The sequence below is a fragment of the Chenopodium quinoa genome, unplaced genomic scaffold (assembly GCF_001683475.1).
Source record: "Chenopodium quinoa cultivar QQ74 unplaced genomic scaffold, ASM168347v1, whole genome shotgun sequence".
NCBI classification, from domain to species: Eukaryota; Viridiplantae; Streptophyta; class Magnoliopsida; order Caryophyllales; family Amaranthaceae; genus Chenopodium; species Chenopodium quinoa.
The window spans coordinates 498,144-520,961 of NW_018744855.1; the positions used below are offsets into that span (position 1 = coordinate 498,144).

The 22,818-nt window shown below is 32.2% G+C and overlaps 3 protein-coding genes across 3 annotated transcripts; 1 reads left to right on the top strand and 2 right to left on the bottom strand.

The window, feature by feature from the left end:
- Positions 1-6,976: 6,976 nt before the first annotated feature.
- LOC110704627 (14 kDa proline-rich protein DC2.15-like) lies at positions 6,977-7,749 on the bottom strand. Its single transcript, XM_021882443.1, has one exon. It carries the CDS (start codon positions 7,668-7,670, stop codon positions 7,254-7,256), a length of 417 nt encoding a protein of 138 aa, XP_021738135.1. The 5' UTR covers positions 7,671-7,749; the 3' UTR covers positions 6,977-7,253.
- A 3,753-nt stretch (positions 7,750-11,502) lies between these two features.
- On the top strand, positions 11,503-12,371 carry LOC110704628 (putative lipid-binding protein AIR1). The gene has a single exon (XM_021882444.1). It carries the CDS (start codon positions 11,582-11,584, stop codon positions 12,071-12,073), a length of 492 nt encoding a protein of 163 aa, XP_021738136.1. The 5' UTR covers positions 11,503-11,581; the 3' UTR covers positions 12,074-12,371.
- Positions 12,372-14,957: 2,586 nt separating this feature from the next.
- LOC110704629 (14 kDa proline-rich protein DC2.15-like) lies at positions 14,958-15,879 on the bottom strand. The gene has a single exon (XM_021882445.1). It carries the CDS (start codon positions 15,768-15,770, stop codon positions 15,210-15,212), a length of 561 nt encoding a protein of 186 aa, XP_021738137.1. The 5' UTR covers positions 15,771-15,879; the 3' UTR covers positions 14,958-15,209.
- Positions 15,880-22,818: the final 6,939 nt, after the last annotated feature.

The window sequence follows — 22,818 nt, forward strand, 5'->3', positions numbered from 1 at the left end:
ATTTTGTGTATGTCAACAAATTAGATTGATTGAGGAAGGAACTCTGATCTAGTTGAGTTATTAAACTATTGAAGAGTTGAAGAAAGGCTTAGAAGAAGAAAAAAGAATCATCAATTGAAGGGCAGACAGAGCGCGTGTGGTGTACTTTCAGTGAGAGCCACTAAAAAAAAGTTAAAATAAATCCACTAAGGAGATGGGTTGACCGATTAATTGTCCAAAATCCAGATGTAGCGATGTAATTAGGCCCAAAGCTTTTGGAATACGAAAGTCAAATCTCCTACAACTAAAGATTCTTTGCAGTGTTGTAGGGGTGGCAAAAGTGAATCATTTTGGGTCCCCTTTAATTAAGCTCTTATCTTTCAATGTTTCTTTGCATAATACAGTATGGAAAACATCCAGGAAAGACCAACGAGGAGCAATTATCACATGGTATTTATTCCCTCTTAAACTAATTAGGCTATACTATGTTCATCTTATTTAATAACATTAATCTTATCTTAATATTACATTGGTTATTCAAAACTTTTTAAGGGTGCACCATGCATGTTTTAAATCTCCAACCTCCATACGGAACAGTTTTATTCTTAAATTTTTTTTCAAGGATGGAAGGGTGTTATATATTGGAAGCTATAGGCTAGAGTAGTATATTCTCTAGAGAGGATAAAAAAATAAGGATAGAGTTTGATGATGGGTAAAAAACTGTAAATGAAAAATCCAACGTGAGAAAATATGCGTTATGCTTGGGAGGCATCATGCATGTTTCTCGGTTTGCGACATGAGTAAGATAGACCCATTGGGACAACTTAAGGCCGGGACATTATATAACATGATTCCTTCAATTTTTATTTTTTAATTAAGAAAGGATTCCATCAATTTACATAGCCTATAAGCATTAAATTTACACTTGAAAGTCGTAAAAAGTTAAGAAATCGTCAAAATACAAACACTAATAACACTGATTTACGTGTGTTTTTATCATGAATTCCTAATTTTATACAATTTCCAAGAGTATATTTAATGCTTATATATAGCCCTTAGGGCTACATATAACATTACCCTTTAATTATAATTAAGGTATTCCCTTTTCCAAATTCAGAACAAGACTAGCTTGCCCCAGTTCATACATTTATCAGTATATCAATATATATATATATATATATATATATATATATATATATATATATATATATATATATATATATATATATATATATATATAAGCATGACAAACAAACCAATATAAGTTAATTTTTAATTTGTTATTAGTATTATTTATTTATTTTATGGAGTTGATGAGTATTTTATTAGTTTCAAACACACATAATCAATCAAATTATTTGTTAAAAATTGGCTTTTTAATATTTGATTAGATGCATACCCGAAAAGAATAATTTTGATCTATCATTTTTCTTGGTTTCTTATTATGGAAATTCGTTTCAATGTACCAAGAGGTCATTTAATGCCTAGACCGGGGCCTCAGTTTATGTAATTCTAGTTGGATTATTGGGTTTGTGATACTATGCATCATTTTCGTACATCAGTGGTCTAAAATTTTACAAGCGAACAACTCATTATCAAATACTTATATTTAAATTAGTCATACTTTTCTAAATTTAATAATTTATACAAAGTAATGTCTATATATACATACAAGACTAAAAGTAAGAATTATATATTATAATTATAAATAAATAAATAAAAGCGATGGTGTAGTAGTAGTAAAATTTTACTATAGGGGAATGAAGTCAACTGCATTCGTGGCATCGTCCAGAAGATGTTGATCTGTTTGCCGTCAGTGTAAGGATTAAGGAGCCGAATACAACTGTATATGTTAGTAATAATCCTCAAATTGATTCGGTAAGCTAAGAGACCAAATTATTGTATAATACTGATTCATCGCATACAAAGTACTAATTGTGAATAAACAAATGAACAATGATACAATTAACAAATATGAAAATTATACGAGTAAAACAATCAAAACTAATTTAATAGTGTGACGTGAATATCCGACCCTGATTCTACCGTGATGTGAATATCCGACTGTGGATCCAAATACCGTTATTTAATTGTTTTTTAGATGCCTTTTGCTCTTTCTCTAAAGGCATCTCAATTAAAATATAATTAAAGACGATTAAAACTTGTTTACACGTAAATGATTCAATTAGATGATGACCGCATCACTTTTTTAATTAGCACCTCCCTCAAACATAAACTATGTAGATAAGTGTCGTGGAATCAGCTGATGCAATGTGTGTTCAAATTTAAATTTGGAAGGTCAATTGATTGGATTTGTTTAGGAATTTATAATTCTACATATGATACGTTTATAAGAAACTTAATTGCTAAATTACCATTTCAACTAAATTAGTTTGTGGCTGCTTGTTCATTATTACAAGGTACGTTGAATTTTGGGCTCACCTCAAACCCAATTTATCCTAGTCGCCACGAGAATTCAAACTCATCAGGTTGATCTCCCTCTTGGAATTTAAAGGGAACTACTTCACCATCACCTCTGCTCAAGTTAATTGCACCCCATTAATTAGCTTATATTATTTGACGAAATCTCAATTCTTCTAATTTATTTTTAGCCAAGAAAATTGTTTATATGCATACCTGTTGAAGTATAATTAACCTTTCCAAATCTATTTTCCAAATAACACAGGTAATGTCATACGTTAATAAAAGAAGAGAAAGCCCTAAACAATTTATATATATCTAATTACTCTTTTTATTGCAAAATAATTTAATTTTGGAATAAAACCTCCTTTTTTAGACTTTTGTGAAGTGGACTTTTTCTTGGTGATGAGTGTGACCCAAACATGTATTTAACAATGTCAAACTTATAGTTCAACTTGATGTTTTTCTTTTCTTTTTGCTGAATTTTGCTTAATAGTTTTAATTTGTTAGAACTTACTAGTATTTTAACTCAGCTATAATAAGAGTCTGTTCACATTTATTTAATTTCAGTTCACTTCAACTCCTAGTTTCCCTCTCTAATAAAATATTCATTTCAGCTCAGTTCAATTCAACTCCAATCAATTCAGTTCAGCTTATTTCAGTAAATGTGAACAGACCCTTAGTTGAGGTAAACATATTCGAAAGGACTTTTTGTCAAAAACTATCTAATTTAAACCCAGATTTTGTGAAAAAATACATAATAGAGAAAAAATTGTAATAAACTACCTAATGATTGTAAATAAACTACCTAAAAAGGTAAAATATTGTAAAATACTACCTATACCGGATTTTCACCGTTGACCAACCTCAAAACACCCTCAAAACCACTGCTTTTATTCCCAAAACGAACACAACTTGTTTGAAATCACCTCCACCAACCACACCTAAACAAACTTTCAACCCCAAAACCACCACCTCTTACCCCAAATGGCAAATACCACTATCCTGGAGCACTAATCTACCCTCATCACCAACTCAGAATATCCTCCAACTACCTCAAAAAATAACCTTACCACCTTGAAAACCAACCCTCATGGTGGTTTCGAGGGAGTTTTAAGGTGGATCAACGTCGTAATTAAGTCAACGGTGAAAATTCGGTCAAAGTTAGTATTTTACAATATTTTACCTTTTATTAGGTAGTTTTTTACAACATATTTTTTATTAGGTAGTTTCTCACAAATTTAGTTTTATAAGTTAGTTTATCACAAAAAGTCCTATTCGAAATTGTCTTTGTCATTTGTATATGATTCTTCTCAAAAGGGTAATTTTTTTTTCAGTATTCTATATTAATTTTTAATGCCTTGTTATTGAATTTATAGTCAATATTATTGAAATGATACAAATAAAAGTGTATATGCACAATCTTTGCAAAACTCTTGAAAGGGATTTTTTCCTCTATTTTGCATCGGCTCTTCCAAACATTTTATATAAGATATAAGTAGGTATCACGAAATAGTGTAATACTCATCGATTGATAATCCTTTCAGACTTCGTAAAATCGTAAGTATGCATGGACTGTAATTGCGCCCCTAGCACTTGGCCGACTTGTCATATATTTATTAAAAACTACATATATAGTATATATATGAACTTGGTAAATCATTAGATTGCACAATATAATAAATATGACGTAGAAGATGGAAAATGACAATCTACTAAAAGAATAAAAAGGAAATTGACAAGAAGTACTTGACAAAATTTACAATAATCTTTTAGGTATAAATAAATAAGATTAGAGGAATAGATAATAGAGGATGATTGGTGGTTAGAAAGAGTTGTGGACTGAAAGTGTTTGAGCAAATTTATGTATAATTTGAGTCAACTACTCAAAATAGTGTGATAAGGAAACATGTAATATTGTATATGTGCTTGTCACCTTTGAAGGTTGCCATGAGCCATTATAAAGAACTTGTATATCAATCAATCGCTTATATCTTATCCTATCATTATACCTTAGTTATGTATGAATAGTTCGTCACATAGGTCTCCACTAGAATAACCTTAATCAATTTATTCATTATTATTTCATTTTTTGTATCTTGATCATATGTTGAGAAGCGGAAATTCAAGTATAACTAGTCTAAATAATTAGTTCATTCTGATGTAACTGCTGTTCTTGCTTCAGACTTAGTTTCTGATTAATTTAATTCGAATATTTTCTGTCAAAAAAAAAAAAAAACTAGTCTAATTAAAATAATTACTACAATTATCTCAACATTGTAATTTATGCTATGAAAACTATTCTCGGTGTGTGCTTCCATGTTTTAATTTGTGTTAATGATAGCTTATCTAAAATACTACATACAATTATACAAATCGAATAATAATTGGAATTTTTATTTTATTTTACCAAAGTTTTGGCATTCTATCCTTTGGGTATTGTACAACAATCTTAATTAAAAGCATTATCCAAAGCTTTAATCAATTATTCGACATAGTATACATACAAATTCTTCCACATATCTTGTTCACATAAATTTATTGTAAACCATTAATATTAGATCCGTTATAGTCGTTTTATTAATAAAAAAAAGATTATTATGTTAAAATAAAAATTATTATGTTAAACTGAAAGTCATTGTGTGTAAAAGTTAATTTTTTTTAATGGACTTTATAAAATACTGGTCAATTGAATAACAAAGACAACTATGTTAATATTTGTGAAAATTTGAGAACAAGGATAAAGAAAAATAAAATCTTTTTGAAAAAGCAACATATCAAATGCTGATCTTATAATTATCGCAAAGTATTCGGTGAGTCTGGCTTCATCATGAGTTCGGGCATGTTCGGCAAAATATAGCTATAAAGGTAGCTATAGCTGTGGAGGTAACTGTTAGCTGTGTAGGTAGCTGTTTTCTGTCAACAAGCTGTTAGCTGAGAATAAATAATTTAGATATGAGTGTTCGGTAAAGTAGTGGTTGACTAGCTGTCACATATAAAAATCAATATTTTATTTTTAAAACTATAGATTAAATTTTCAACAGGTACAAATTTCAAAAGCTAATCTTTCTAACTTTTCACAAAAGCTACCTCCACCACTAAAAGCTACCCTAACCGCTACTTTGCCAAACACTCACATTTTTTGTTAAAAAGCTACTCAAAAGGTAACGCCGAACACGCCCTTTATCCAATCATACATATATAACTAATATGTAATGCTAAACTTTTAGCCTAGGCACGAGACAACAACACATGACATTTCAACTTTTCGCCAAGTGTCGCACCACGTTGGATTATTTAGATATACTTCATAGGATAAAATTGTTTAGTTTAGAATTTTATTTTCAATCAAATTTGAATTAAATTTAAGTTAAAATTGTTAATTTAGGGTTCGTTTGACATTGCTTTGGTTTTCTGTTTTTTGTTGTATAAAAGTATATGATATATGTCACATAATGAATCAAAAATTATTTAAACTTATTAAAATCATAATAATTTGAAAACTGACAATAAAAAAGTGGAAACACCTTTTTCTTGTTTCTTGTTTTTGGTTTTTAGTTTTCAAAAAAACAAGAATGAAACTAAAAACCAAAAATGATGCCAAACAAGCCCTTATTGTTCTATTTTTGATAAACTACCAATAAATATCCCGTTCAAAAAAAAAAAAAAAACCTACCAATAAATATTATTTAAATTTATTTTTAATATCATAATATTTTTTGGAGTGTATAAAGCAGTTCAAAAAGTACAACATTTATCAATCGGGTCGGGTAACAAGTCATTTCGAATAAGGTTAAGAAATGTTCAACCTTAGCCCAATGTTTTGGGTTTGGGTCAACCCAATGGGCTTGAAATAAGTTTTTACTTTTTTTTTTTTTTGCTAATTTTTAGAAATTTTTAATATTTCATGCTTACTTTGCTAATTTTTTTTTATTATTTAATTGAATATTTTTACCAATATTATTTTTAGTCGTCATTACTTCGTATATGCCTATTACATTGTTTAAATTGTCACAAAAACACATCAATTCCTAATTAATTTTGTATCAATAATATATTATATAATTTGACATATTGATTCAAAATTTATCTTAAAGTATTGTAAATAAACAATCCATACCGTGAAGCGTTGACGTAGCATAGTGATGATCGAAGGCTCACAAGCCACAACACTATTGTTGCCCCATAAGGGGTTTGAGGCTTGGAGTAAGCACTCTAGAAATATGACCTCGTTTATATAATAAGGCCCAAATGAAATATGGAAGTAGGTAGGGCTAACATTAGCCTGACATTACAAAATCCGATTGGAGGGATCGAGATCTCTTCCTGTGGATCGTGGTCCGCCCAACTTAGCAGCATTGGCCGATGGCATTTTTATATATATGTAAAGAAGCATAAGTCATACAGTGGTTAATTTATGTCTCAACAATATTAGCCAGACAGGGCTTCCATTAGTAGAGAAAAATGATGGTCCAATCAACATACATAATGCTTAATTATTAGGAGTACTTCAATTCACTGAGAGCTATTTTACCTCAATAACGTACGTAATTAATACAAAGACCGAAGCAAAAACTTGAGAAAGCAACTTGATTTTACTACATTTGATGGAGTAAAATTGACATGAATACATTCATTTACTACCAAACAAGCATAAGATCTTACTCATCAGTATGCATGCATGGATAGATAGTACGTAGATAGGACTACCAAACATCGACAGGAATATATCAAAGTTAAAACGTTCCTAAAACAAAACCCACAAGTTAAAATGAATACATTAAAATCGAAAAAACATTAGGTTGTCGATCAATAAACCAGTTCAATGTATGATTCCGACGTACGCGGATCAATTAGGCACATTGGAAGTCAGTGGGAGTTTTCTTGCCACAAACATTGATAAGAAGGTTAAGAGCAATGGGAATATTAAGATTAATCCCAAGAATATTAGCCTTAATGGCAGTGCAAAGGCATATGGCAGCTTCTAAATCAAGAAGGCCAGCAATGACACTACAGCAAGGGTGGGTTGGCGGGGTCCCAATCACGGCACTCACGGGGCCATTCAACACATTGGCGCATATGCCAAGTTTTAAGGCATCCCTTGGGCAGTGACCACCTCGCGAGCTACCACCCCCAGGGACAGGGTTGTTTGGATATGGGACATTTGGCGTGTTAGGCTGCCCACAAAGGTTACAACTCTGAACAAGGTTACATGAAAGGAGGTTTAGTGAAAGGAAAACAATGGCAATAGTGGAGCTCTTGCACTTCATCGTGTTTTTGATGTTAAGTGTACGTGTTTTGGGCTAATTCAGTGAATGGATATATAAGAATTAGAGCTTGGTATTTATAGACCGGAATAGAAGATTAGGATTATATATTGTATAAATATACTTTACACTACGTATCTGTTTAAATAATTTCATATTTTTGGTATGCCCGTATGAATGAATTGGTTGTGGTGCTGCTTTGGTGTAAGTTGCGAATGGAAACAAATGATGTACGTGATGTTAGGCTGGTTGGAGATTTGTCTTATGCAAATTTAGTAATAGGACGGATTCATTCAAATAGGCTCTAACATCTATGTTAAGTTGGCCCGTGAAGAATAACCACATTCAGGAGTTGTCATTGGTGTATGTCGATCCAACTGCATAAACCACCTTATTCTGCCCATTGATTGGCTCTTCCAATATCATCCTTAGCTAGTTTTAAATTTATATCACAAATTGATCTATCCACATTCACAATATATAGGGAGAATTTAATAAGTAAAAGTAGTATTCTTTCAACCCAAAAAAAAAAAAAAAAAAAAAAAGTAAAAGTAATATTTGTGAAGGTCTCTAGCATTCACTCTTATACTGTACTTAACTTAGTCTTTGGACAACTTCGTTTAAGATCACAGCACAGTACATACTTGTTTCAAGAAGATAACAAGCTTATTGTATATGAATTTCAATCATATATATGACCTTATGTTTTTGAAGAAGTAATTTTCAAACAAGTGTAGATAAGTCTAGCTAAAATGAATACTAGTTATAAGTGTTGAGAACCAAGTATAGAGAGCTACGGTGTACCGTATGGAGTAGCTAACAATTTTATCTCTATTCTTAGGTGTTTCTCCCTTTTTTTTTTTTTTTTTTTTTTTTTTTTTTTTTTTTTTTGGTAAAACTAATCTCAGTGACATCCTCACCTAGTAACATAATTGGTTGTGAAGGATTTTATTTGTCTAGGTGAGTCTGTTAAAAGTTAAATGATGTTTTATATATATAGTTAAGGGTGATTTATACAGAGTATCAAGTTCGAAAGTGGATGATTAGCGTAATAGCCAAGTGGATAAATAGAGTAATAGCCAAGATATGTGGTCATAACTAGAGTTTTTTCCAAGCTATATGATTGAGGAGATTAAAACCTACATTTTGCACAATCCGCTTGATAGTTAGTCTATGATGAGCAATTTATTTAGTTTGAATTTTGATAATACGAGGTATTCCACGCAGTTGCTATAAGATAAAAACCTTTGTTTAAAGATAATACTTGATGACTTATGATAATATGGGCCTACCAATGGGCTTTTTTTTATAGCATGGGCCCATTATATTTCCTTAGATCTTTTCAAGGAAAACAAGCCCATATTAAGTAAAGCCTCAAGTCTCAACCCTAACTTTTTTTTTTATTAATAACATCTACTCGTATAATAGTGACTTACTGTGATTTTCAATGCCCAAACAGTTGAGCAATGCAATTATTTGGGAATAATATAAGCAAGTGGAGAGAGTAGTGCAAGCTAGAAAGAATACTTGAGGCACAAGCAACGGCAAGTCGGCAATGACATATTGAGGTGGAAATGAAAACCCTTTTTTCTTAGAAAAATAATGGGATTAGTAAGGCCCGTGATTACGTCCAACTTACGAAGCAACCTTGACCCAGCTAGCTAATTGCTAAATTACAAACGTTTTCTGATTTCTCGACAAATTGCTCGCTAGAATGCTTGATTGTTTTGCTTAATAAAGTCGTTACATGCTGTCAGAAAAACATCATTATATATAATTGAAATTAGTATACAAACTTACTATTCCACTAACACCAAACCATTTTGAACCAATCGATCGGTCGATCCCACCTAAAAGGTTCAATGCCAAGATTGCAAACCGTCATATATTGTAAATTTCAAGATTGGATGCCAATTTCAATTTCAATATTTTACGCATATATTGTAAATAATTATTGAAAGGGATTTGTACACTACTCGTTGTGTCTCACTTCACTTTTTGTAGGGATAAGTGTCGTAGTTGATAGACATAGTAAAGTTGACTCAATTTAAATACCCGATAGAAAATACCTTACTCAACTTCATTTTATTTTATTTTTTTAAAGGAGAAATATATTGTTTTAATAAACATTCATTATATAGTATTTCAAGAAAACGATATCGCCATATATATTACATTATTAGTACATAGAGTTAATGGCGTACCAAGCAAATCTTGGTCTAGTGAGAATAATTGTACGGAGGTTTGATGTCCAATAGGGACACTTAAAAGATGGGAAAACTTTATCGTTTCTCCCTTACTTTTAAAGTGTCTAACCCGTAAATACTATACCAAAAAAATTGTGAGGGTTGAGGTCTAATTAAGGTCCTCCTTACCTTAAAAAATATAAATTAATATAATTAAAAAAAACGATAGAGTTAATGACATGCATTACATAATCACTAGTACTGCAATCTTGAAACGATTTCATTTTTTTCTAGATTGGAAATTAATCAAGCATTTAAGCTTTATATATACACCTCTTGAGACCCCTTGGGTATATGATTTTATTAATAAAAAAAACTCAACCAAACAAAAATTAGATGAAATGGATTCTAACTCCATTTTAACTAATTCCAAATGATCCAACCAAATAAACGCACCCTAATAGAATTTTATCTAAACTAGGCAGCCAAAGCGCACGTTGCGCGCGGGGTGGCCAGCCCTTTTGGCTTAATTTTTCTTGGCTTGTGTTTGCACTTGACTAGGAGTTAATGGACTTATAGAGGAATATCTCTCTATTGCTTAGCCTTAATTTTTCTTGCCTTGTGTTTGCACTTCACATGGAGTTAATCGTCCGCTACCGAAGGCTCTTGTCTTTTATGTTGTAGAATATTCTTGGAAATGTGATACAACATGCTGCACCCTTATTTATTTAAGTAGTGAAAAAACACAACGTGCTAACACTTTATATAGGAATTTATGATTTTAATATATCTTTTGCGCTCATTGACCTATTTGGAAACTAAAAGGTACATCATATAGCAGTACATGATGGAGCGGCATTAATACATTATAGTATTCAAATACACATGATTTCACAATGCTAAAAAATTAACAAATATTCAGATTATGAACTCGGACAAAATACTTCTAGCAATTTCATTTTGCAGTAAATTAACCCTTTGCAACCATAGTTCCCTTAATTAATAATTCCCTTGAATCCCTTCTTGCTTTCTTTCCCTTTTCACTGTAGTCAATTTGGTTTCCTTTCTTTTTAGTACATCTAGTTCGACACAATCATAGATTAATTTCATTAGTTTCAATGTCCTTAAACACAATTATGTGTAAGTCGTTTATTTCGACCTTCACAAAATTTAGAAAAAAAAAATCCCACATAAAGCAACAACATTTCGTTGCCTAGTGACTAATGTTGTTGTGTAATAAAATCATAGCCCCCTTTAAATTATATATAGAAAATTTTAAACTTTATTATTCCATTCTTCATTTAATTTCTAATTAATTGATGGGTCTTAAGAAAAATTACAAAATTACACTTGGGAGTAAGGAGGTAAAAAAATAGGGTATAATAGTCCGTGCACTATTCATAAGAACAATCTCCCACTTTTTATAAAGTAGGGAAGGGAAGTAAGGATAGCCTATTTGACATAAATGAATATGATGTAATACTGTTAACACGTACAAAGTATATATAACTCAAATATACTAACATGGAATTAATTATTGCCTCCAAAATAAAAAATAACTTGATGAGAGAATAATGTTGTTTACCTACAATAAATAATACAACTCTATTCATGAAATAATTAATGCCTTTAATAAGCCTATATAAACCCCTCTATAACCTTCCTCTTATATCATCCCAAACCTTTCTCTAATAATAATAATCATACCCAAATTTAACTTGTAACACAATGGCCTCCTCTAAGACCACTTCAGCACTAGCCCTCTTTCTCTCTTTCAACCTTCTTATGATCTCCGCCACCATTGATGCAAGTTATTCTCCTTACACTCCCTCTGTACCTTCCGGCGGAAGTGGAGGGGGAGGAGGCATTATAGGTGGAGGTGGAGGAGGAGGTGGAGGTGGAGGTGGAGGTGGTGGAGGCATTGTAGGTGGAGGTGGCAGTGGGGGATCGTCTAGGGGAAAATGTCCTCTTGACACCTTAAAACTAGGGGTGTGTGCCAACTTACTTGGAAACCTTCTTAACCTTCAAATAGGTACTCCTCCAGTTCAGCCATGCTGCTCCTTGATCCAAGGCATTGCAGACCTTGAGGCTGCAGTATGCCTATGTACCGTGATTAGAGCTAATGTTTTGAACCTCATCAACCTCAATTTGCCTGTTAACCTAAGCTTGCTTCTCAATGCATGTGGAAGGAGAGCTCCCAGGGGCTTCCAGTGTCCTTGATCAATTAATTAGGGGATCATATATATGATGTCTTCTAATCAAACAAATTTGTTCTAGTACGTCATGAATTGTGCTTAAATTAAAGCTTAAAGTACGTGTGCGAGTGTGTGTTTGTGGCATTTAATACTATGCAGAGTGGTTTGTTGAATGATTTTCTCATCTATTTGGCATGGTGTAATATTGTGCTTTGTTGAAAGTAAGCACGCTTTATGTTTCATTTGTTTTTGTACGATCATTTGATGTTGATGAATAAAGGACTAAAGTACACTACGTAAATGTATGTGAGTAAGTGCTTAAATGTTTTGTTTCTTTGTGTAATATAGAATCAAAATTGCCCAGCCATGCATTATTAATACTACCTCCGGATCGTATTATATGCAACTTTGGGGTATTATTTGTGAGATATAAAAAATTCCAAAGTTGCATATAATACGATCCGAAGGTATAATAATAATAATAATAATAATAATAATAATAATAATAATAATAATAATAATAATATCTATGTCATAATATAGCAAGCTAAGCATTTGGCTATTGGTTGGCTTTTGTCTCTATTTCTTGTAAGTTTTGTGACCATTCACCTAAATTTAATAACGTACATATATATACAGCTCCAATGATTTTATATATATATTCATGATTCAATCATGATGATACGGATGCTTTAGGGTGGGATTGCTCTAGTCTGTTGTTTACAAGAAATAGAGCCACAAATATACTTACCTAAGAGAACTAGCTAGTTAAACAACTTTAATTTTATTATTTTTTTATTTTTTTTTATTTTTACCCAAAAAGACCTCTAAACATATGAACACGAATACAAATTTACAATTATTTCAATTTTTGTATTTATCAATAAGAGTAGATGAGTAAGATCATAATAATTCTATCAAGTAATGTACACATAAGAAATTGCCAAATTTGCTTAGGTGACTCAATAATTGTTGATCTCTAATAAGTTTATCAATTTCAAACTCATTCAGTTGATTGCCATGCCCACCAATATGGCTATTTGACGCTCCAATTAAATCACTAAAATTTCCCCAAAAAATCTGCTACATATAAATCATGCATAGAGTTTTCAAATTACATTTTTCAGCATAAATAAACCTTTAAATAAGTAATGGGACAAATCAAACAAAAGCATACATTATTATATTTTTTCTTACCTATTCTGTTTTGCTAAAGATCGCTTATATTTGTTAGATGTCTTGAGCTTTTTACATCTTCCTTGAACAATTGTAACTACGGGTTAACTATTTTAGGTAATTTTCACTAGTAGAAAAAACGAAATTGGCACCGGTTCAAAATAAACCCCTCAATGCCACCGGTTTTGAACCGATGAGTATTTAGTGGGTGCCAATAATCGCATGAAAAGCCACCGGTTTAAACCGGTGGGAATACTTGTTATTGGCACTGGTTAACCAGTGCCAAAAGTAATATAATTGCCTACTTTTGGCACCGGTTAACTGGTGCCAAAAATGTCCAAAAAAATAATTTTTTTTTTTATCTTTTTTCACTTAAAATTAGCAGAAAATAATATTAACAATAATCACACAAGCTCAAAAAACAATGAAATATAACATTATATTCAACTGTTATTGTACAATACAAAAAAAAAAAAAAAAAAAAAAAGAATTATAATCATACAATAAAATTCAACGTTAAATTGTTATTGAACAAAAGTAAGTAAATAAATAAATAAATAAATTACAGCATCAAAAAAAAAATTCCAAAATCAAAGTCTTGAATCCTTGTGCATCAATTAAAACCCAGAAATCAATAAAACTCACAAAAAATGCGAAAAAAAAACAGAAAACTCATGCATCACTTGTGAACTCATAATATAATGTACGAACTCAAAAATCAAAATAATAAAATAAATAAATAAATAACCGAAAAAATCCAAAATATTCGAAACACAATTAACCCCAAAATTTTCGAAAATCAACTAAACCCCAAAATTTTTGAAGATGAATTAACCACAAATTTCGAAAATCAGTTAAACCCCAAAATTTTCGATGATCAATTAACCCCAAAATTTCGAAAATCAATTATTCCCAAAATTTTTGAAATCAATTAAACTCGAAAATCAGTGCTAATGCCAACAATCCCAGACTACTACAACTAATTGGTAAATTTGCATTTGGTGCTACTAAAATCCGATTGTTACAAAGGGCTACTCCCTTTGCATTCTATATAAATGACTGGTTGGAATAATAATTGATTGAACAAATATTTAGTCGTCAATAATTCAGTTCTGTTAACGTTTCATAAAGTACATTATTAAAGTTCTAATGTGGTTAACTATCATCCAAAATTAAAAGCGTTAATAATGGCCCTCAAGATAACTTCTTTTTTTCGCATTGAAATTTTTTGGAGTGGATCGATCGGCCTGCTCTACATTTGTACCCCAATCTCTTGAAACATGCCCCAAAGAGACCCTTAGTTAAATGTATGTGCAAATAATGATATTGGAGTGTAAGTAACCTTATCAAGCTTGATGCTTCCATCTGTCTTTGTACTGCAGTCCATGCCAATATCTTAAACATTGGTCCCCTTAACATCCCCATTGATCTTATTCTTCTAATCGTAATTAGCAAATGTGGAAATGAAGTTCCAAAGAGTTATCAATGACCACCACTACCCGTGCCTAATTTTCTACTTCCTTTGGGGTACGCGGTGGTTGTAATTTTGTATTGTTGTACCAATTTCAATTCCTAAACATGTGAAATTTGCTTTCACCCTTATTAGTATTATTTGGGCCGACTGAGGGTGTTATCTCATAGGTGAAGTGTCTATTAAGTATAGAAGAACAATCTATTTATGTTCCTCATTTGGGAAGAGACGTATTCAAAACAATTAATAGCACATAGTATGATACTCATACACAATAGTAAAAATTGATAAATGGTAATTAAATACGAAGTACTATACTGCAATGTGGCAATTAAATGGAAACAAGAAGTTAACCATTATGCCATCGCTTATTCATTTTTTTGATGTCAACTACAATAGTAGTACATCATATTAGATCAAGCTAGACGTTATAGATTAAGACGACTCGTCAAAATAATAATGGACACGGCCACGTAAGATGGTATATGGCATATTAAAGCTAGTCACTTAATTATTAAGGACACTGGAAGCCCCGAGGAACATTGGTGCCGCAGTAGTTAACAAGCAAGCTAAGAGAGAGAGGGATGTTCAAGTTGATGCCCAAGATGTTAGCCCTAATGGCAGTGCAAAGGCATACAGCAGCCTCGGCATCGATGAGCCCTTGAATGAGGGGGCAGCATGGTGTCTTTGGTGGTGTACCAATGTTAAGGTTGAGCAAACCACTTAGCACATTTGCACACACACCCAATTTAAGGGCGTCAGTTGGGCAAGCCCCAATTGATGAGCCTCCACCCCCGCCTCCACCACCACCACCTCCTCCTCCTCCTCCTCCTCCTCCTCCTCCACCTCCACCTCCACCTCCGGTTGAGGGGGTGCCTCCAGATCCTGGGTAACCCCTACCTGGGGTTCCGCCGCTTCCAGGGTATGGTGTGCTAGGTTTGGGGCTGGGTTTGGGGTTGGGCTTAGGGTAACCGCTTCCACCTCCACATTCTCCACAAGCGGAGACGAGGGAGAAGAAGAGAAGATTGAGGGCAAGGAAAAGGACTAGGGATTTGGAGAATAATGTAGATGCCATGTTATTATTGTTTCATATAGCTCTACTTAATTAGTATACGTAGAGATGAAGAGAATGATGTTAAAGGGGTGGTATTTTATAGGTTTTATGCATGACATTGTAAGAACGAATTTAGACAACATTTTAGTGTATAGTTTAATTTCTCTATATAAAATAAACCAAAAAAAGATCGAGTTGCATCTATAGCATGCATGTGTGAGCTTAGAAATTTAGCTGGCAAAACACATATAAAAGGGGACATAGTTTTGGTCTTTTGTGAGACAATATGGTTGGAATTGGTATCATATCACAAATTGCTCAAACTAGTTGTACTTCTTCAATTTTTATAATAATGTGTCATCACTCATCAAATCAGTAGTGCAAGTGTAATATATATGTAAAATAGTTGGGTATTTTTTTGTGAGATATTAAAAAAATTTAATTGTTGCTTATAATGTAAAATAGAGGAGTACTCGCTTTTCAATTCTTGTAAGAGATTCGACTTGATTGAACAAATAAACAACGTATGTAAACATTTAGAATTCTTACTTATTAATGCAATTAGGGTTGGTGTAGTTGGAGTAAAGGAGGGTAGTTAATTAAGAGTAATATGTACATAATTGGATATAAAAACATTGAATCTCATTAAGATAAAATTGGACAAAATATTTTTACTTTCACTATGATCTATTGAAAAATAATGTACTTGTAACCTGACTGGTTTAGTTGATACCCTATAAAAGATAATAGCTGTAAGAATAATTTTAAATGTAATCTAACAAACAATATAACAATCAAATATCACAATGTATACATTTATTAAATGAAATGATCATATATCAATATGAAAGTATTTTGGACATTTATCAATATGAAAATGAACATTAATAATTTTAATTTAAGAATGAATTGTAAGATAAGTGTTGGTTTGATCACTACTTTACCCGGTTTCATCTTAAATTATCTTTTTGGTTAGTTTTATGAAAATAGTGAAAAGCCATGTTTTGGGACTCTACTCTCCCCCCCCCTACAGATTTATCAGTCCTAATTTACCACTCTATTTTTTTTAGGGTACGAAATATTATTGTTCGGGAAATCGAAAAGACTATCACGATTTATGAAGTTGTTTGAACATTTAGATTTTTGTTTATGAACATATTGCTTTTCTTATATGAGCATTGAGTTTTGTATTATTGATCATAAATGGCTAGTTTACATTCATAAGGAAGAGCAATCAATATTAAAAATATCGAATGCATGAATAAGATGTTTTGTATCACATAGCTACCAATATTAGAATGAATTCATAAATTATTAGAAATAAGCATTTATTTAGTAGATTCCAAAATGTAAAAATTTGTTAGAAAATGATCATACATGTTCAATACGAGAATGAACAAGTATTAAAATATAAATGAACATCTTTCAATATGAACATGAACAAGTGTTAAAATTCAAACAAGCATATAAAATATATAGTTTTCAATATTAACTAAATTAATTAGACCTATAGAAAATATATGAAGAAGGTGGCCAAAACTAGACAATATTAGAATTCTAAATCGTTTATTAATATGTGAATGACCGTTTACTAATATATAAATGAACATTTATGTAAAGGAATATTAATAGACCCAAACACACTCCTTAAAATGATCAAATATACTATGGTATTTGTTGATCATTTAGATTACAATAGAGATCTATATCATTTTTTAAAAAATATGATTCTCATATTGCTCATCTTTAAAGAATAATATATTACTATTTGCTTAGAAAGAATGACGGCCTCCGAATGTAAAATCTAAATCATTTTCTTGGTTTTATCATTCATGAAATCAGCGCAAGTTGTAAACCGGTAAATTGGTCGTTTAAAGGCAAATTGAATGATTCCACCCACCCAATTTGACTCCCGGAGGGTAATAGGGACCATGGTTAACATTTCCTCAATTTTTATTTCCATGCGAAAAAATTCAAAAAGTTAAAAATTGAAGGCTAGATCCAAGCTTTTTGAGAAATATTTGAGTCTTTAGAACCTGGTGTCAAAAATTCTTGAAATTGTAGGGAATATATATGAGGAATATGTAATGTTGTTTGGAACCATATATGTTCATTATTTGTTGTCATAAATGTTCGTGGTACACTTGAGTTAATGAAATCGGTGCAATATGTAAATCGGTATAAGTTGGTCATTTAAAGGCAAATTAGATGGTTCCACCCACCCAATTGGACTCTCGGGGGATATTCAGACCATGTAAAACATTTCGGCAATATCTCTGGACGAAAAAAAGTCAAAAAATTCCAAAATTGAAGGATTTTTTGAGAAATTTCGAATGTTTCGGGGCCCGGTATCGAAAAGCATTAAGATTTTAGGGATACATCTCGGGGTCATATAATGTCATTTAGCACCATATATGATCATTATATGTTGTCACAAATGTTCGTGGTAGGCTTGAGTAATGAAATTGGTGCAAATTATAAACTGGTAAATTGGTCGTTTAAAGGCAAATTGGATGGTTCTAACCGGCCAATCGGACCCTCGGAGGGTATTAGGGACCATGGTAAATATTCACTACAAGAAAAATGTCTAATTTTGACGGAACGGTTCTGACGGACATGGAAATCCGTCGGAAAACACTTAATTTCCGACGGATTTATTTTCCGTAGGAAATTTGCGACGACTTTGGAATTTCCGTCGAAAATCCGTCGGAAATTTACGACAGAAATAATATTCCGTCATAAATTAAGTGATTTCCGACGGATTTTATTCCGTTGGTAATTTCGACGGAATATTCGGTCGGAAATTAAAGTTACCGACGGAATATTATAAGTTTCCGACGGATTTTTTTTAAAAAAAAAATAATAAAAAAAAAAATAAATAAAAAACCCAAACCCTAATTAAAAACGGCGCCCCTCCCTCTTTATATTCTAATTTCTCTTTCTCTATCCTCTCTTTTCTCTCCGCCTCTCTTTTATTTCTCTCTCCTCTCCTCTCTTATCCTCTCATCTTCTTTGAGTTTCTGCTCCTCTCCTCTTCCTCACTTCTCAGTTCTCACGGTCTCCTCTCTCCTTTTTTTTTTCTTTTTTTTTTTTATTTTCTCCTCATCTTCTTTCCTCCTCATCTTTCTCAATTCGACCATATTTCTTGCTATTTCATATTAATGGTTCTCTTGCTATGTCATATTAATGGCTTATACGGTCAAAATCGACCATGAAATCTCTAGATCTAGAGGTTTCAGGGTCGAATTTAGTCGTATTAAACCAAATTCGGGTTGAAATTGGAAGCTTCGGTTGTTAAGGTATGTTTTCTGGTTTTAATTTTTTTTTTTTGGGTTGTTGGTTGAAATTCGTGTTTTTTTTTTTTGTTTTTTGGTTGAAATCCGTGGTTTTTTTTTTTGTTTTTTGATTGAATTTCGTGGGTTTTTTTTTTTGGTTGAATTTCGTGGGGTTTTTTTTTTGGTTGAAATTCATGGATTTTGGCGGTGGTGGTGGCTTTTTGTGGTGGTGGTATGGCCAGATTTGTTGTAGATTTGGGTTTGTTTTGGTGGTAGATATTGATTTGGGTGGGTTAGGGTGGTGGAAATGGTCGTTTAGGGTTAGGGGTGGGTCTGGATCGGGTTAGTGGTGGGTCTGGTTTGGGTTAGGGTGAGTGGTGGTGTGGTTTGGGTAAGGGTGAGGATAGTGGTGGTGTGTTTAGGGTAAGGCTGATGTGGGGGTAGTGGCATTGGTGGTCTGCAGTTGGGGATAGGGTGGTGACACGCTGTGCCCTGGTGGTGCGGCGTGTTTTTTTTTTTAAGAAAATTGAAATATTTTCCGACGGAAATTCCGTCGCAACTTTCTGACGGACACAATTCGGTCGGAAGTTGCGACGGACTTTTCTGGAGCCAGGAAATCTGTTCCAACGCTGGAATTCCGTCGAAAAGTTCGTCGGAGAAAGGTTTCCGACGGAAGATGCCGTTTTTCCTACAAAGGCTTTTCTGACAACCGGTTCCAACGGAATTCCGTCGGAAATGCCATTTTCGACGGATTTTGGGGTGCTTCCGACAGAATTTTTCCGTCGGAAACGAGCTATTTTCAAGTATTGATTTTGGAAATTTTTTATTTTCCGATGAAAAAATTCAAAATAATTCCAAAATTGAAGCCTAATATAATATTCACGCTTTTTGAGAAATTTTGGAGGTTTTAGGTCCCGGTGTCAAAAAGCCTTGAGATTTTAGGGGATATATCTTGGGGTCATATAATGTCGTTTGAAACCATATATGATCATTATATGTTATCATAAAAGTTCGTGGTAGCTTTGAGTTTATGAAATCGGTGCAAGTTGTAAACCGATAAATTAGTCGTTTAAAGGCAAATTGGATGCTTCCACCCACCCTATTGGACTTCTGGAGGATATTAGGGACCATGGTAAACATTTCGGCAATTTTTATTTCCGGTCGAAAAAAAAGAAAAAAAAATCCAAATTCGAAGGCATACATCTCGGGGATACATCTCGGGGTCAGGTAATGTCGTTTAGAACCATATATGATCATTATGTGTTGTCATAAATATTCGTGGTAGGCTTGAGTTAATGAAATCGGTGCAAGTTTTAAAACGGTAATAAATTGGCCGTTTAAAGGCACGTTGGACGGTTCCACCCACTCAATTGGACCCCCGTAGTGTATTAGGGATCATGGTAAACATTTCGTCAATTTTTATTTTCAAACGAAAAAAAAGTCAAAAAATTCCAAAATTGAAGGCTATTATCTACGGTTTTTGAGGAATTTTGGAGGTTTTCGGGCCCGGTGTCGAAAAGTCTTGGGATCCTAGGGGATACATCTCGGGGTCATATAATGGTATTTGGAAGCATATATGACCATTATATGTTGTCATAAATGTCCGTTGTAGGCTTGAGTTTAAAATGTTTATTTGCAAATTAGGGCTTGTTTGGTTCACCTTATTTTTTCTTATTTAAACTTATCTGATTTGGTCTGGTCTGGTCTGATCTGAATGTCATATTTGACTAAACTTTAACCTTTATATATACGATAATCTATTCGGTAAAAATATATCAAGTGAGGTTTTGTTAGATTCGTAATAATGTGTATTTTATTTATATTTTATCTTTATAATTTTTTTCATTATGAAATTTGAAATTAAAGATATTTAGCGATAAAAAGTTGCACATAAAACGATGATCTGATCAAAACTTATTTTTTCTTAGCTGATTTGAACTTATTTTTTCTAAAATAGGTAAAAATAAGGTGAACTAAACAAGGCCTTAATATCCAAACTTGTAAAGTATTTGTTATTGATGAAAATCGGACTAAAAGACACATTAATAATTATACGTTTTTCACTATTATATACTCTGTATATATGTGGTACTTGTAATAACTAGGGGTTTTGCCTTACAATGAAATTTCCATGAAAGGATGAGTAGTGCATTTTAATTAATTCATTTTAGCACTCAGTACATGTGTGTTTTAAAATTTTATAAGAGAATGAGGGATAGCTGAAGTAGTTAGAGCTTTTCCCCCAATTCCAAGTGATTCTGGGATTGATTCTCATCTCCGTCCTTGTGGCTCTTTAAACACCAAAAACAAATTAAAATTTTATAAAGGGAGACAAAAATAAGACGGTAAGAGATGGTGATGAGATTCAGCCAGCTCTTATGAGTCTTATCTCAGACAAGCCATGAGACAGACCCAAGTTCATCTTTTCAAAAATATTCACAAAAATCGATACTATATTGTTAGTTTACATTGCTGGAACCCTCAGCCCATGTTATGGATCTCAATTCTCATGTAATAATACAGCTTGTTTTGTAATCTCATGCATATATAACTCACGGGTTACTTTTTGTTTGCTGTATTTGTTCAACGGCCATGATTTCTGACTAATATTTACGATTATTTGACTCAACACATCAATTGCCACGAGCTTATTGTTCAATTAGACTTTAGATTAATTAGTGAGAAGATTAAGACTACTTTATTCTACTCCTAGATGATGAATAATACTCATCCATATAAATTATTGCAAGAGTACATCGTTATCTCAATATGATCGTTACTCTTATCATGTATTTTGATATAATCCACCATATTAGCAAGCAGTGTTTGCTTAACACTGGAGAATTTAATTAAGAAGCAAGTATTCTTTTATTAATTAATAAAAACATGTTAGACTGCATTGCAAGATTAAATTATTACGACAAGGCAATATCTTATGCTATATTGGTGCATGCGCCATTAGTTGAAGTTGGCTGTTTATAGCACAGTTTAGCCCGTGACTCTAAAAATCATATTAAGGTAAAAAAATGAAGACATGACAAGTCTTTTTTAAATTAAATTAAAGCACATCAAACAAAGCATTAAAAATACACGTTTTATCGAGCTTCTTTTTCTTGTGTGCTCCTAATTGAGATCTTTGGTTTTATTTTACATTTAGGTTATAACTTTCTCATCTTACTCAGGTACTGATTAGTTCTGAAAACTTGTTTAGTTATTTATAATCGTAATATTTAGGTTATGATCGAGCAAATAAATTGGATAATCTAATTTATATAGTAAGATTTACTAGTAGTACTCACATATGATTAGGTCAAATTTTATAATAATATTAAGACACTTAGAATCAAATTAAGTCTACATCACTATACACACTACTCTACTACTTATTTAGTCATTATAATTCCTTTAGCTCTTGTAAAGCAAAAACAAAATATAATGGAAATGTGCTTTACCATCTTAATAAAATTAAATCAGCTTACTCTTTATTCAAAAATTACATATATAGACCCCTTTCCTTCAAAAAAAAAAAATTAAAAATAAAGAAGAATTACACATTTAGAATTTAGTTTCTAGCTTTATTATACTGTAACCTTAACCCTACAGAATTAACAGATCGAGGTTAGGTATTGTGACTTATAATATTCAGCGAGTAATTAAACTAATGATTGTATTTTAGTCAATTATAGAAACAGTTCCTTCCCGTGAACCATTTTTGTCAGATAATAAACCTTACACAAAGAATACTTTAATCGGATGATTATAATAAAATGATCCATAAGCTGGAAATATTATAT